Consider the following 14,474-nt stretch of genomic DNA (forward strand, 5'->3'; position numbering starts at 1 on the left):
TTTTGCTTCTATCTTTTACTAGTTAGCTCTGTGACTTGTCAGTTACTTAAATGTTCTGAACCATAGTTTTCAAATCTGTAAAATAAGGAGAATTTCATGTGCCTTCTGGTGTTGAGAATTAGATATGAAAGGTATAAAACACAGTACTATGTACATAGTAGGTGTTCCACAAATGGTTATTACACATGCTTAATTTTAGGTCCCCATTGTACTGATAAGCAGTCTTGTGTTCATTAATTTGAACTTCTAGAAGTAGATCACATTCTTGATGTTCTCATTGTACCACCAAGTAAATTGGATCTAAGGGGGGTCCTAAAGAACTTCATGTATGATTGCAATATCCTGGTAGCAGAGATTCTAAACCAGAGGTTCTTAATTGGAGACAATTTGCAACTCCTGTCTTCAGGGACCATTTGGCCCTGTGTGGAGACATTTTTGGCTTTGACACTTACTGGGCAGAGGCTAGGAATGCTGCCAACCATTCACTAATGCACAGTACAGGGCCTGCAACAAAGGTTTATCTAGACCACAATGTCAGCAATGTTGAATTTGAGAAGTCCTGCTCTAAACTCATCATTTTATAGGTTCTAAAAAAACACCAGAGTATAGTTTTTGAAAGTCTAGGAATATAGAGTTCTGGGTTCCAGTTCTGTCAACCACAAATAGTAAATAGTATGCTATAGGACAAGCCAACTCCTCTGAACCTCAATCTGTTTTTAATAAGTTGTCATTTAACTTATCTTTCTTTCCCCTGTGTTTCTTATTATGCAAATTATTTCTGGAGTTTCATTGTCTAACACAGTAGCCTTTTGCCATGTAGCTATTAAAATAAATAAAAACTAAAAATACTTTTTTATTTGCACAAGCCACATTTCAATCATTCAGTAGTGCCTACTGTATTGAACAGCATAGATGTGGAAAATTTCTATCATTGTAGAAAGCTTTATTGGACAGTGCTAGTCTGGAGGCTTAGTTAGATTTAGTCAGACTTTGATTTTTTTAAAAATATTTAAAATGGAAGTATTGAGTTACATGAGCTCTACAGTAACTTCCAGGTTTTTTAGATACGAGATTTTAAAAGAGAATACATGGGTAACTTACTTTAATAAAAGAATTTGAAAGCAGGTGGACTGAGTAGCTTTGGTAACACTCACATTCCAATCAGTGTAATTATCCTCAGGGTGTTTGGATGAGCATGACTGATACTGTAGCTTGAACAACAGCATGATACCTGCTACAAAAGGAATAGACAGCACTTCCAGGATCCAGGAACTTGGAAGACTTTAACCTAACAACAAATAAAAAGTTGAACAAACTGAAAAAAAAATCAACATTCTTAAATCCAACAGAGAAATGAGAACATGGGCAAACTGTTGCCACCAACAGAGAGAAGGGGGAAGGGGGAATAGGGAGGGAGAAACAGGGAGAGGGAGAGAGAGCGAGAGAGAAAAGGAATCACAATTACTAGAGCAGAAACCTCCTCCCAGGAACCAGAACCAAGGTAGGAAGGCATGAACTGTACTTAACAATTTGCTGGAAGCTCACAATGAACAGTGAGAAACTGCTTTATCAGAACCTCAACTATAACTGGACTATTTCAGGGGAGAAGATACGAGCAGATGATATGAACAGTCCAATTGCATGGCAGATGTATTTTCCATTGTTAATTAATTTAGTGTTACTCTAACTTATATCTGTTGATGTAGTTGAAACATGGTGAGGTGAACCGAACTGCCTAACCCTGCCGTGAGCTGAGAGGCTATTTGATCACAGGAACATCCAAAAGACTCACGTGGAACCTTTTAAGTTAACGTGGAGGTTTTGGGGCTTTTTTTTCCCCCATGAAAATCAGGTCAGAAATATGCTTTTTAATATAAAAGTCCAGACTATTCTAGAAGCTGCTAGGTCAGGGTCTTATTAAGAAAATGTGCCTTCAGGGTAGTAAATGTGTTTATCTTGAGGTTTATTAAGAAAAAAGGTAGCTGTTGCTTCACTGGTAAAGAGTAAGTGTTACTGAAGGGCCCACTTTTGAAACCAAAGCTTACTCCTGGAAATTATCAAAAGCCTTTGCAAAGGAAGACTGTCAGCTTTTTGTTGATACATAGGTGCTATCTAAATGCAGTAACATTTATCAGACTCAAGAAGGGGCTGGGGCTGGGAGTGGTGGGGCACATCTGTAATCCCAGCACTCAAGAGTCTGAAGCAGGAAGAACGGGAATTCACGGGTATGTGCAGAAAGCTGGAACTAGATCCATGTTTTTCACCCTGTACAAGTATCAATTCAAAGTGGATTAAGGACCTTAATATAAGACCTGAAACCTTAAAGCTAGTGCAGTAAAGAACAGGGAATATGCTGGAAGCAACAAGCATAGGCATTGACTTCCTCAGTAGAACTAAATGGCTCAGCAACTAAGGGAAAGGATTGAGAAACGAGATTATAAAAAAATTAAAAAGCTTCTGCACAACAAAAGAAATGGTTTCTAAATTGAAGAAACTGCCCACAGAATGGGAGAAAATCTTTGCCAGCTATACATTAGACAAGGGACTAATAATGAGAATATACAGGGAGCTCAAAAAATTCCCTCCCAAAAATCAATGACCCAATGAAGAAATGGGCAAATGAACTGAACAGAGCCTTTTCAAAGGAAGAAGTCCAAATGGGTAAAAAACACATGAAAAAGTGCTCATCATTCCTGGCCATAAGGGAAATGCAAATCAAAACCACATTAAAATTCCACCTCACTCCTGTCTGCCATCAGGAACACAAAACATGTTGCAAGGATGCAGTATATGCAAGTTGCATATACTGCTGGTCTGAATGTAAACTAGTATAACCACTATGGAAAACAGTATGGAGGCTCCTCAAAAAATTAAAAGTAAAACTGTCACATGATCCAGCAATACCACTCCTAGAGGTATACCTGAAGGAATGTAAGTCAGGTTACAACAAAGGCACCTGTATGCCAATGTTTATTGCATCACAGGTAAATGGATGGAACTGAAGGATATCATTTTAAGTGAAGTTAGGCTCAGAAGGCCATAGCTGCATGTTCTCTCTCACATGTGGAATATAGACCTAATACAAATGCAGTAATATTGTGAAACACTGATCACACTTAAGGGGAGGTCACAAGAGGGGTAGGGTAAAAGAACGAAACTAAAAGTTGAATACGGTTGATACACTTATCCAAGAATGAATATAGAATTCTTAAACCTGCTGAAACCACTTTAAGAAAGGGACTAAGGTAGAATGAAGAAAATTAGAGGAGATGAATCAGTTGGGATTATAATACATACAAATATGGAAATATCACAAGAAAACTCCCCGTGCAGCTACCTTTATCTCAAACAAGCAAAAATGTCCTCTTTTTTTTTTTTTTTCCTTTTTCTCTTCTACAAAATCGGAGAACAGGAGGGCGGGACAGGTCCCGCCCAGGGGCTGGGCTGGTACTAGTGGGAAGAGCAGGTGGTGGGGAAAGGGGGTAAGAGGGTGAATACAGTGCAAAAAATGTGTGCACATGTAAGTAAATGTAAAAATGATACCTGTTGAAACCATTCCAGGAATGGGAGAGGAGGAGATAAAGGAGAGCAGTGGAGGGGGGTGAATTCAAGTATGATATATTTGATACATTCTAAGAACTTTTGTAAATTGCACAATGTACCTGCACCCAACACAACAATGAAAAAAAAATTAAAGACTTCAGGGCTAGGCTAACATACTGGCTCAATTGTAAGAGCACCTGCCTAGCAAGCCCAAGGCCCTGCATTCAAACCTCAGTGCTACCAAAAGATACATTCCATGTGCAATACAGAACAAAAGGTTCTCTAATGTAATGGAATACAAAAAGCTCATTTAGGACTGGGGTGCGGCTCAAGTGGTAGAGCGCTTTCCTGGCAAGTGTGAGGCCCTGAGTTCAATCTCAGTACCACAAAAACAAATTAAAAAGACTTCACAGCTAGCCTGGCCTGCGTATTGAGACTGTCTCAAACACGAACAGACTCCCTAGAGACACCAAGAAAAATTTTCCTTATTTTCTTTTCATCAGTGTACAGGTTGAGATCTCCTGTGGGACAAAAAGGAGTGACCAGGCACACAGGTTAAATGTATTAGTCCTTCATGAGTTTACCTATGTATGGTAAATCAGTCCTCTGGAGCCCTCTTATCTGGCAGCAAAGCTAAGGCCTGCCCCAATGATGTAGATACCAAAGAAAAATACTGTCTTTAAGTCTCAGTAGGGACTTCCATGTGACACCCCAGATGAGGTATCTCTCTTTCTAGCTGAACCTGCAATGGGGATTCAATGCCTACATGCAGTGTTTTGTTTGGTCTTGTGTCACAGGCACATACTATGTATATCTCTTCAATATCTGTCACTAGTTACAAGTGAAAGAAAATGAGAATAGGTGGACAAATCCATACAAATCTATCAATACCACCTCCAAAACAGAACTAAATGCATCTTATATTAACTGTAGGAACTTTAATACTCAAAGTGTGGACTGTGAATCAGTAGCATTAGCATCACGGGTTGCTTAGTAGACCCCTGATCCACTGAATTGGAACCCTACTGAGTCACAGCCAGAACTGAAACAAGATCCCAGGTGATAAGTATGCACTTAAAAGTTTGAAAAGCAGGCTGGGGCATTGCTTGCACAAGCTTGAGGCCCTGAGGTCAGGCCTCAGTTCTGAAAAAGTTTGAGAAGCAATTATGCACCTTTATTTAAAGGTAATAAAGTAATATTTATTAATTATTGCCTTTATTTACAAATCAAAATAAGTTTATAGAAATAGTTTTATGAGAGCAACATCTTGTAAATTAATTTATAGGAAAAACGGAGATGGAGTGATGCAGAAACAGAGTGAAACAGGTAATTTCTTGCATTCGATTGTTTGAGAATATTTATTGAGCTCCTACTGTAAGACATTGTTTAAGGACCAAAAAATATAGCAGAGAACAAACTCCCTGTTTTCATGATGCTTACTATGAAGGAACACACAACTGACAATTATATATCAGCTGATAAGTAGTACAGAAGAAAAAGAGAAAGGAGGAAGTGAGGTTACTATTTCATGAAGAAGGCTTAGGGAATGATCAGGAGGATAGTGGTTTGATAATAGCCTGGGCAAAAAGACTGTATCTGGGAAAAGAAGACAAAAAGGGCTGGAAGTGTGGCCCAAGTGGTAGAATGCCTGCTTAGTAAGCATGAGGCCCTGAGTTCAAGCCCCACTATCGCCAAAAAAAAAAAAAAAAAAAAAAATTCGTATATAAAACTAAAAGTGTAATTTGTAAGCAACTACTCTGAAAATAGTAAAGGGATGGGCATGGCCGTATTATGATATTCCAATAAAACTTTCAAACACTCAAACTTAAATTTTGTCTAAGTTTCACGTCTCACAAAATTTATTTTGATTTTCGGTAAGCAAGCCGCAAGGAGTGTGGTCTGCAAAGCCTACAACATTTACTCTCTAATTGTTTACAAGGAATGTTTGCAGTTGTGTAACTGAAACAAAATGGGGCATTAAGTGATCATTTTTGAAGCTGGATGATCGTATATGGGGCTCCATTTTGCTAACTGACTTTTGCATGTGTGTGTGGATCGAACTCTGGGCTTCATGTAAGCTAAGCACGAGTCCTACGGAGCTACTTCTAGTTCACTTTGGAAATGCTTGAAATTGTTCACAAAACTTTTAAACATATTTAGACTTAAAAGGGTCAATCTTATGTTTCCCCACTTAACAAAACCCCTCTGAAAGTTGTGTATAACTAGTAAACACAGCTGATTGTCTTCTTTTAGTGAAAATGCAAAACCGACTGGAGGACTTTATTAGTGGTAAAATGAACTCCTTGGACTTGGTGAGCGACAGTGAATGTGCGAAGCACACAGTTAAGCAAAAGGATTTTTTTCTTGGGGGTATGAGTGTTGTCTTTTTACGTTATTATAAACTCCCAGGACTAATCCCACTTCCACAAAGAACTCAAAACGAAATTCCCCCCTCGTTGTCACTGTAGGAGTCCCCGCCCTTAGCTGATTCGCGGAAATGACGCCGGCAGTTGAAAGTTCCATCTGCTCCATCTATTAGGGGCGGGGCGGGGTGCGGTGCGAACGTCAGCACGTCAGTCCTCACGTCCCGCTGAGAGAACACTGACCTGGGAGTCCCGGCTGGCGCCAGCCGTGCAAAGGGCTACAGGAATCCTGCCGACTGCGGCTGCGCAGATGTGTGGGGGCGGGATTCATGTAGCCCCGCCCCTACCCGGCGTGCCGGACCACTGAAGAACGGCCGCCCGAGGGCTGGGTAAATCTTGAGCGGCAGGAATGATTAGCGGAGGGGCCGCCCCGCCTCTGGCTCTTCCAGCCCTCGCGCCCCGCCCCGAGCCGTCGCTGCCCCGCCTCCGTCTCCTGCCCGCAGGCTGCGGGGTGACACGGGGCTTTGCCTTGGGAAGGGGCGAGGGCAGTAAGTTAGCCGGCCGGGTGGTGGCGGCGGCGGGCCCCTGTGTGAGCGCGGTGAGGGGAAGCTGGTGGTTGGGCGGAGGGAGCCGCGTGGCGTGGAGTGGGTGGGGGCCCGGGCGGCGGGCGCGGGGCGGCTGCGCGGGGGCGAGGTTGTTCCCGACGAGTCGGGCTGCCGGCCGGGGGCCGTCCAGGGTCCTAGCCCCTCTCCGAAGCGTTTGCTGTCAGCTGGCACGCCTGAACTTTGGCTCCGCTTTGGTGGTGTGGGAAGCGGGAAGGAAATTTAAAGATCCCGAAGCACTTGCAGGCTTCCGCAGGTCGTTTTCCTTGCTGGCGTGTGCGTGCTGCTTTCTTCTTCCTGGATGGAGAAGGCCAGGTAGAGAGGCCAGGTGGGCAGGTTGCCGTTTACTTTCTGAGGATTGTTAAAACAAACAAACCAGGAATTCCTCCCGCCCTCCCCCACGCCCTGCCCTGCAACGCAGCAAACATTCCCAACTTCTAAGTAACAGGCTAGAAAACTAAGGATTTGCAGTGATGTTCCTTGTTGTGTTTATGAAAAGTGCCTGAGTGGGAAGGGAGTCTTGCTCTTTATTCTTACTGAACGCATTTTTGGTTGTGAATATGCCCTAGAGGATTCTAGGACTTTATAGTGATGTGACATCGTTTGCTGGTCCCGATGTTTTCCTGAGAATATGTTTCTATGAAATCTAAAAGGTGAAAAAAAAAGTTTATCCTCTTGATTGCAGCAAGTCTAGCTTTTGACAAATCTAGATATTTTTACTTTTCTTTCCGGTGGAACTGGGATTTGAACTCAGGACTTTGCGCTTACTAGGCGGGCGCTTTACCACTTTGAGCCACGGCTCCAAACATAAATACTTTTGACATGACCTCTTCTTTGAACAAACCTTGGATCTTTTTCTTTTCCACAGATTTATTTGCCTAGCGACCACTGATGAAGATAAATATGTTGGAGTAATTGCTGAAATTGCCTTGACCAGAGACAGACCATTTGTTTCATTTATTTTTGTTTATCCTACTGCTTTGAACTTTACTGTAAACGGCTGAGAAACTTGGAAATAAAATGAACATGCTGTGGTCTTGAACATAATTTTTTGAGGAAAAATTAAAGTCCAGAGTGAAAGGCAGAATGGCATCCAGAGAGAGACTCTTTGAACTTTGGATGCTTTATTGTACAAAGGTAAACTGCTTTCCTTTTTATTTCTATGTTTTAAATAACTTTCTTTCTTACAAAATTTTATTACTTCATTTAATGGGTGATGGTGTTTATTCATACTAATAGCCCTAAACTTAAACACGTGTGAGGGATTTTTTTTTTATTTCCCTCTTTTTCGGGTTTGACTACATACACAGTATTGGCAGTCTATTAAAAACTGTAGGGTGTTTGTTGATGTTGTTTTTAATTTTAATTTTAATTTTTTTGGTGGTATTGGGGTTTGAACTCAAGGCTTCATGCTTGCTAAGCAGGTGCCCTACCACTTGAGCCACTCTGACAGGTATGGTTTTTAACTCGAGACTTATTTTTAGTGATCTCAAAAATTTATTTAACGTCCGTAAGTGAAAAATAAAGTGTTTTTATTTTTATGCTCTTTTCTCTCATAGTAGGGGTAGGACAGAGATGTTGTGAGAAGGGCATTGAACACTTTTCTCATTGTTAACCTTTTAAATTATGTGTAGAGGTTATGATTGAGGTAATATGTTAATACTTAACAGCATTGTTTCATTTGATTGTCTCTACAGTCCTGTGAGATGGGTATTGTAATTGTGTAAGTGGGCTTACTTATGATAAAACTGATGTGGGACGATCCTGGTCCATGCTTTTAAGCCTGACTCCTTAAGATTTTTGTTTTTGACATTGAAAAATAATTTTCTTTTTCTTCCTTTTCTTTGTGTGAATTTTTAGATGGTAGTTTTGCTTTTAGGTTATTGATGTTTTTCAAGTGAGGAGCCCTGTTACTACTTTGGAGATACTGGGAAGGGCCAGGCAAACACCCCAATCTACTACTTAAGTTAATTTAAGTCTGTGTGAAGTTCTCAAGTCACAGCCTCTGTTTTGGCATTACCCCTCACTTTCCTCTTTTATACTTTCAGCTGTTTAAAAAGGAAATTATTCTTTTCCAATGATCTCATTTATCAGTAATAGTAAACCTCAGAGATCAAATCAGAATTTTCTTTAACTTCCTGATTTGATAGATATTTAGTAATTACTAAAGGGCATATACCTTAAAATGTTTAATGTGAATTTTTAAAATAGTTTTTAGTCTTGTGTAATTTAATGCCAGAAATATCTTTTTAAAAATAGACAACTCTTCCGATGGAAAAGGAATTCAATTCACCAGACACTCTTGAAAATAGTCACTAACACATGTTAGCCAAAAATTAAAATAAAATTTTAATATGACTGTCCCATAATTTGAAAGTGATTTATTAAAAAATATATTGCTGGTGCCAGTGGCTCTAGCCTATAATCCTAGCTACTCAAGAGGAAGAGATCAGGAGAATCGTCTTTTAAGGCCAGCCAGGGCAAATAGTTCAAGAGACTCTATCTCAAAAAACTCCATCAAAAAAACAGGGCTGGTGGAGTGGCTCAAGGTATAGGCCCTGAGTTCAAGCCCCAGTACTGCAAAACAAAAAAAATACCACATTAATTTATGAGCTTTCACTATTTTCAGAATGATAATAGGTACATAAAGTTTCATTGTTTATTATGTTGTTTCTAGGTAGATTTAATTTTTTAAAATAGGATTTAATTTTTTTTCAGTTGTTTCAGAGAGTACTTTAAAATCATGATTTTATGTTTCATCGGTTTGTAGGTAATGTAGTTGAATCGTGTTGCTATCAAATAGAGCTCATAGATTTAATTTTTTTCTTAGCAGTGTGGGTTTTTGAACACAGGGCTGTGTCCTTGCTAGGCAGGTGCTCTCCCACTTGAGCTATACCCCCAGCCTATTTTACTTTAGTTGTTTTCCCATTAAGGTCTCTCTTTTATGCCATGGCCAGTCTGGACTGGATCCTCTTATTTACCCATGCCTAGCTTTTTATTGGTTGCAGTGGGGCCTCCCAAACATTTTGTGCAGGCTGGCCTTGAGCCATGATTCTCTCTATCTCTGCCTCTGGAGAAGGTAAGAGTACAGGTGTGAGTCACTGTACCTAGCTTTATAAGAGCTCTTAAAAACAATCACAACACATTAATTCTTTAAATTGTCCAATATGTGGTCATGTCCAAACTTTCCTGTTAACCTCATAATTTATTTTCTCATCGTTTGACTGAATATTTAAACAAAGTATACACATTGTATATTACTGGAAATATCTGTGAAGCCTCTAATCTTTCTTTGTGGTACTGGGGCTTGAACTCGGGGCCTATACTTTGAGCCACTCCAACAGCTCTTTTTGTGGTGGGTTTTTTTCTAGATAGGGTCTCTCAAAATATTTGCCCGGGCTGGCTTCCTCCTGATCTCTGCCTCCTGAGTAGCTAGGATCACAGGCGTGAGCCATAGGTGCCCAGCTCCTTCTCGTCTGTAGATTCCCCTTTACCACACTTTTCTTCAGTGCTATTTTTGTTGAAGAAACCAGTTTTTGACCTTAGACTTTTCTGTAGTCTGGATTTTGCAAATTGACTTCCCTTTTATTGTTCCTTTCTTTTCTTGCCTATTAACTGGCTGGTGTAGAAGCTTAACTGAGTCAGGTTTTATTTTAGGTGTGAAAGGCTAGAATAATTCATAAATATGACATTCTGCATTGATATTTTTTTGTCTAGAATTTGCAGTGATTTCATTAGGATTTTGCAAAACTATAGCTCATTTTTCCATTTATTATTGCAACACACAGAAAAATGTTCCATTATAAGTTATTGATGGCAGTTCCTTAAAGGGAAGGTGGGCTTCATAAATATTTGATTCTATTTCTTGATTTTTCAGAACAATAACTTGATTTTATTAGTATTCTTCCAAAGTGGCCAGTTGTTTTTCTTGATTTTCAAGTTCCTCTTTAATGATTAAAATTTAAATAATGTCTACCATTTTGCTACACTTCTTGGTGCTGTCCCCACAAAACATGGTATTCAAATCTAAATAAAGAAGACAATTTAGAAAATTTGTAAAGGTTGACTTCAGGGTAAGGTGAAGACATCTTCCATATTTGCCACAGTGCTAGCCTCGACACATGTATTCCACAGTCAATAATAGGTTACTGTTAAGTTACCATTACAGTGTTTTTATGTAATGTTGTGAGTTACCATTGAACATAATAAAAGTTTAATGGGTATACCCTTGGTAATCCTGCTTCATAAAAGGAATGCTAATGGAATATCTGTCTTCTACCTGTTAGTCTGTTGAGTTGCAAGCCTAAATACTAGTGATTGAAGTTGCCTAAGTAGAATTAAAATAAATTAGTAGTTTCAGCTTTTAGCTGATGGATCCTCACATATTGAACTCAATATTTGAAAAGATTCTAGATAAAACATTGCGATTCTCTTTTTTTCTTAAAATATTTAAAATTTTATTTTTAAATATTTAAATATGTAGTTATTGCTACATCTGTAGGATCATTTCTGATCACCTTCTTATTCCTGTTCTTTTAAGATTCTTTCACTAGCGTGTATGACTGCTAATTCAAATCATGGAAAACTGGATGTGGTAGTACATGCCTCTAATCCCAGCACTTGGGAGACTGAGGCAGGAAGATCTTGAGTTTGAGGCCAGCTTGAGCTACATAGTGAGAACCTGTTTTAAAAGACCAAAACAAACAACATCAACAAAAAGAACTCCAAAACAAAAAAAATTACATAGTTTGATCTTTTCTTGCCTCCAAATAGTCATCCCCACCCAAGGTCAAGGATTTGATTGCATTTCATACAGCTCTTATAAGTTAAACATTAATTTGAACAGGCTTAATCTGGTATCTGGATTTTAGCTCAGTAGTTTGTCTGGACATAAATATAGAAGGTGAAATGAATTACTGTTTAATGTCTAAAGATTTTATATAAACTGTAGTAGACGCCATGTTCATTGTGTTTTGACATTATTTCTTAACCTATTCAAGGTAAGAGAAACAAAAAGAGACAATTTTTATTCAACTTCATACCAACTTGTGGAATTATGCAACTTTTTGGAGTGCATGTATTTATGCACAAAGACATGTATCATAAACTCCTTATCTCAACTGCTGTCCTTGGACAGGATGTATTTAGACATTTGGCATATGTGGGAATGCTGAGGTTAGTCACCAGAATATGTAGAAGACATTGAGCCTCTCCAATAGGTAAAATTAAGCTATTTTTGTTCTTTCTGGTATAAAGTATTACAAAGTGACTTTAAAAAGTGTGGCATTTTAAAATGTGGCAAATTCAGAGGTGAAATTTAGGGTTCATTAGGTCTTTTTTTTTTTTTTTTGAGACTGGGACTAGCCTATAATCCTCGCTTCTCCTAGCTCAGTCTCCCAAATGCTGGGATCATAGGCATGTGTTATTGGAGGAGTTTTTTGTTTGTTTCTTTTTTGTATTTTGAGATTTACCTTATATTGAAAAAGTTTGTGGAGATAACAGAATTGGAGGCAAAGTTTAGTTGCAATTCTGCTTTGGATCTCAAGGACCTGAAAGCAGGTTACCTGGTTTCTTCATATCTCAGTTTTCTCACAAAGCTGTTGAGAAAAAAATGAATTGTTTGTATTTAGATGTACCTTAAAAGTAAAAAATACAGAAATGTAGTCAATTATTAGTACTTTGTAAATACACATGTGTCTGGGAGTGTATCAAGATAATTTCCATTTGGCTTGTCTATTGTATAATAGAGGGCAGTATTCCTTTGTCTTTTTATTGAGGCAATGAAGCTGTGCTCATGAATGTCTTAAATAAATTGTAATCTGTACTTCTTACTGCACTCAAGCATAGTGCGTAATTATCTTGAATAATTATTTTTCCCTTGTTCTAAACTAAGTTTGTTTTGGACCTTGGTGATGTTCCATTTCCTGCTGTTGCCCTTTGTCCTGCTAAATCTGGAATATGACTGAAATAGATAGTTTTGCAGTGAGCTCAGAGTAAACTTCCTTTTCAGAATAAAAGTTTTGCTTCATTATGAAAATATAATTTAGAGGTGTTTTATTCAGATAAAAAGGAAAGTACATCTTTTTATGCAGATTTGGAAAAAATGTAATGCATGCTTTTCTAATGAGAAAAATATCAATCTGTTACTACAGTGTTTGTTACAATCCAAAAGAAAACTTTTAGTAAGATGGACCAACTCACGTTAATCCTTACAATTTAGCTTCCATTTAATAAGTCTGGTATGTGCAACTTGTGAAAATAGCTCTTGATATTCTGTGGCTTAATAGTGACTTTAGAGTCAAAAGATATTTCCTTCCCTACCAAGAAAACAAAACAACAAAATCATTAACAGTATAATAGTAGTGGCTACTGGATTATTTGTTTTAGGAAGGAAGGTGTAAAAGCTTGAAACACATATTTTATATCAATAGCTGGGAGTAGTCTTAGAAAATGAGTACCCTTATGGTTTATGCATGACAAAATTTATGCACTATAGAAATTTAAGATGCAAGAAAAAATTCTTTTCATCAAAATTTAAATTTCTCTGATAGAAGGTAAAATTGGTAGCACTTGCTTAATATGTAGACATGTGGCATAATGCGTAATTGTGGAAGAGTATAAATAATTTTCCATGTTTTCTTGTTTTGGAAACTGATACATGGGTGTCCCATTCACAAAGTTAGCTAGTATAATACAATTTTGAGGGTTTTTTTTCCTGTAAGCATTCTGAGTTTTCAGTGCTTGAGGGACATTTGGATAGAAATTCCCCATATATGGGTCTGGAGATCTGTGCTATAAATGAAGACTTGAGAGTCATCATATTGGCAGTTACAGGAGCATGAGAAGAGAAGAGGGTCAAAGTCAGGAAGTCCTAGAGAACTTTATTATTTAAGACAATAAATGAGTCTAACACTCCCTTGCCTCAAGCTTGTAATAATGTGGATGATAGAGGAAGCAGAGTTTATAAGGAGTTTGAATGGGATAGCTAGGATTAACCAGTTGCATCAGACATTGGAAAGATGTTATGAAGTCAGCAGAATCCAACTCAACAAAACTTTCAAGGAAAGCATTTTAGATGGCCTGGCATGGTAGTCCACAACTGTAATCCTAGCACTCTGAGGACTAAAGCAGGATGATTGCTAGTTCAGCATCAGCCCATGTTACATAGCAAGATCCTGCCTCAAAAAAAAAAAAAAATTGTGGGTCATTTATTGATTTCAACATCTCAGAGAGTACTCTTAGGTTTAGTAAAAACAGTTCTAAAAAGAGTGATTAAAAAAAAAAAAGATGTTAAAAATACAAGTCCCCAGGTGGGTGCTGGTGGCTCACTCCTATAATCCTACCTATTTGGGAGGCTGAGATCAAGAGGATGAAGATTCAAGGCCAGCCTGGTGAAATAGTTCACCAGACTCCATCTCCAAAATAACCAGAGCTAAATAGATTGGAGGTGTGGCTCAAATAGTCCAGTGCTTGCTTTGTAAGCACAAAGCCCTGAGTTTAAACCGTCTCCCCAAAAATAAATAAATAAGAAAGTAAATGCAAGTCCCCATTTTATTAATTTTTTTCTTTTGAAATTGGGGCTTACTGTGTATTTTAGGCTGGCTCAAATGCATAATCCTCCTACCCTATAGCAACCCGGAAAAATTAATCTCCATTTTTTGGTTATGGGAGTTTTCCAGATGATGAAATTTGAGGCTTAGGGAGGTTAAATAATTTTCACAGCCAAAAGAGGGTCCGGCCAGGATCAAAATTCAGATCCATTTAGTTCCTAAACCAGTGACTGAAAACTTAGGTTCCTTGCCTGTGCTATTAATGAGAATTAATACTTTATTAGGATAATTTTAAATAAACTCATGAGGATTAACTTGTTAAAAACAAACACACAATCCTCTTGCCTCTTCCTCCTGAGTGGAATTTTTTGTTTTTTTACAATGTCTAGGATTTGAATCTAGGACTTCATTCCTGC

The 14,474-nt window shown here is 38.4% G+C and overlaps 1 protein-coding gene across 14 annotated transcripts in view; it reads left to right on the plus strand.

The window, feature by feature from the left end:
- Nucleotides 1-6,150: 6,150 nt before the first annotated feature.
- Nucleotides 6,151-14,474, plus strand: part of Nbeal1 (neurobeachin like 1) — a 205,019-nt gene continuing 196,695 nt past the window's right edge. For 9 of the 14 annotated variants that reach the window (XR_012447349.1, XM_074071448.1, XM_074071455.1 and 6 more), the window contains exons 1-2: nt 6,308-6,504; nt 7,377-7,645. Coding sequence is in view for 13 of the 14 variants with exons in the window: in XM_074071448.1 (XP_073927549.1) it covers nt 7,595-7,645 (51 nt within the window). In the remaining variant the exon portion in view is untranslated. The other 5 variants (XM_074071453.1, XM_074071449.1, XM_074071450.1 and 2 more) reach the window with 5 other exon arrangements.

Source organism: Castor canadensis, chromosome 4, assembly GCF_047511655.1.
Source record: "Castor canadensis chromosome 4, mCasCan1.hap1v2, whole genome shotgun sequence".
Taxonomy (NCBI): domain Eukaryota; kingdom Metazoa; phylum Chordata; class Mammalia; order Rodentia; family Castoridae; genus Castor; species Castor canadensis.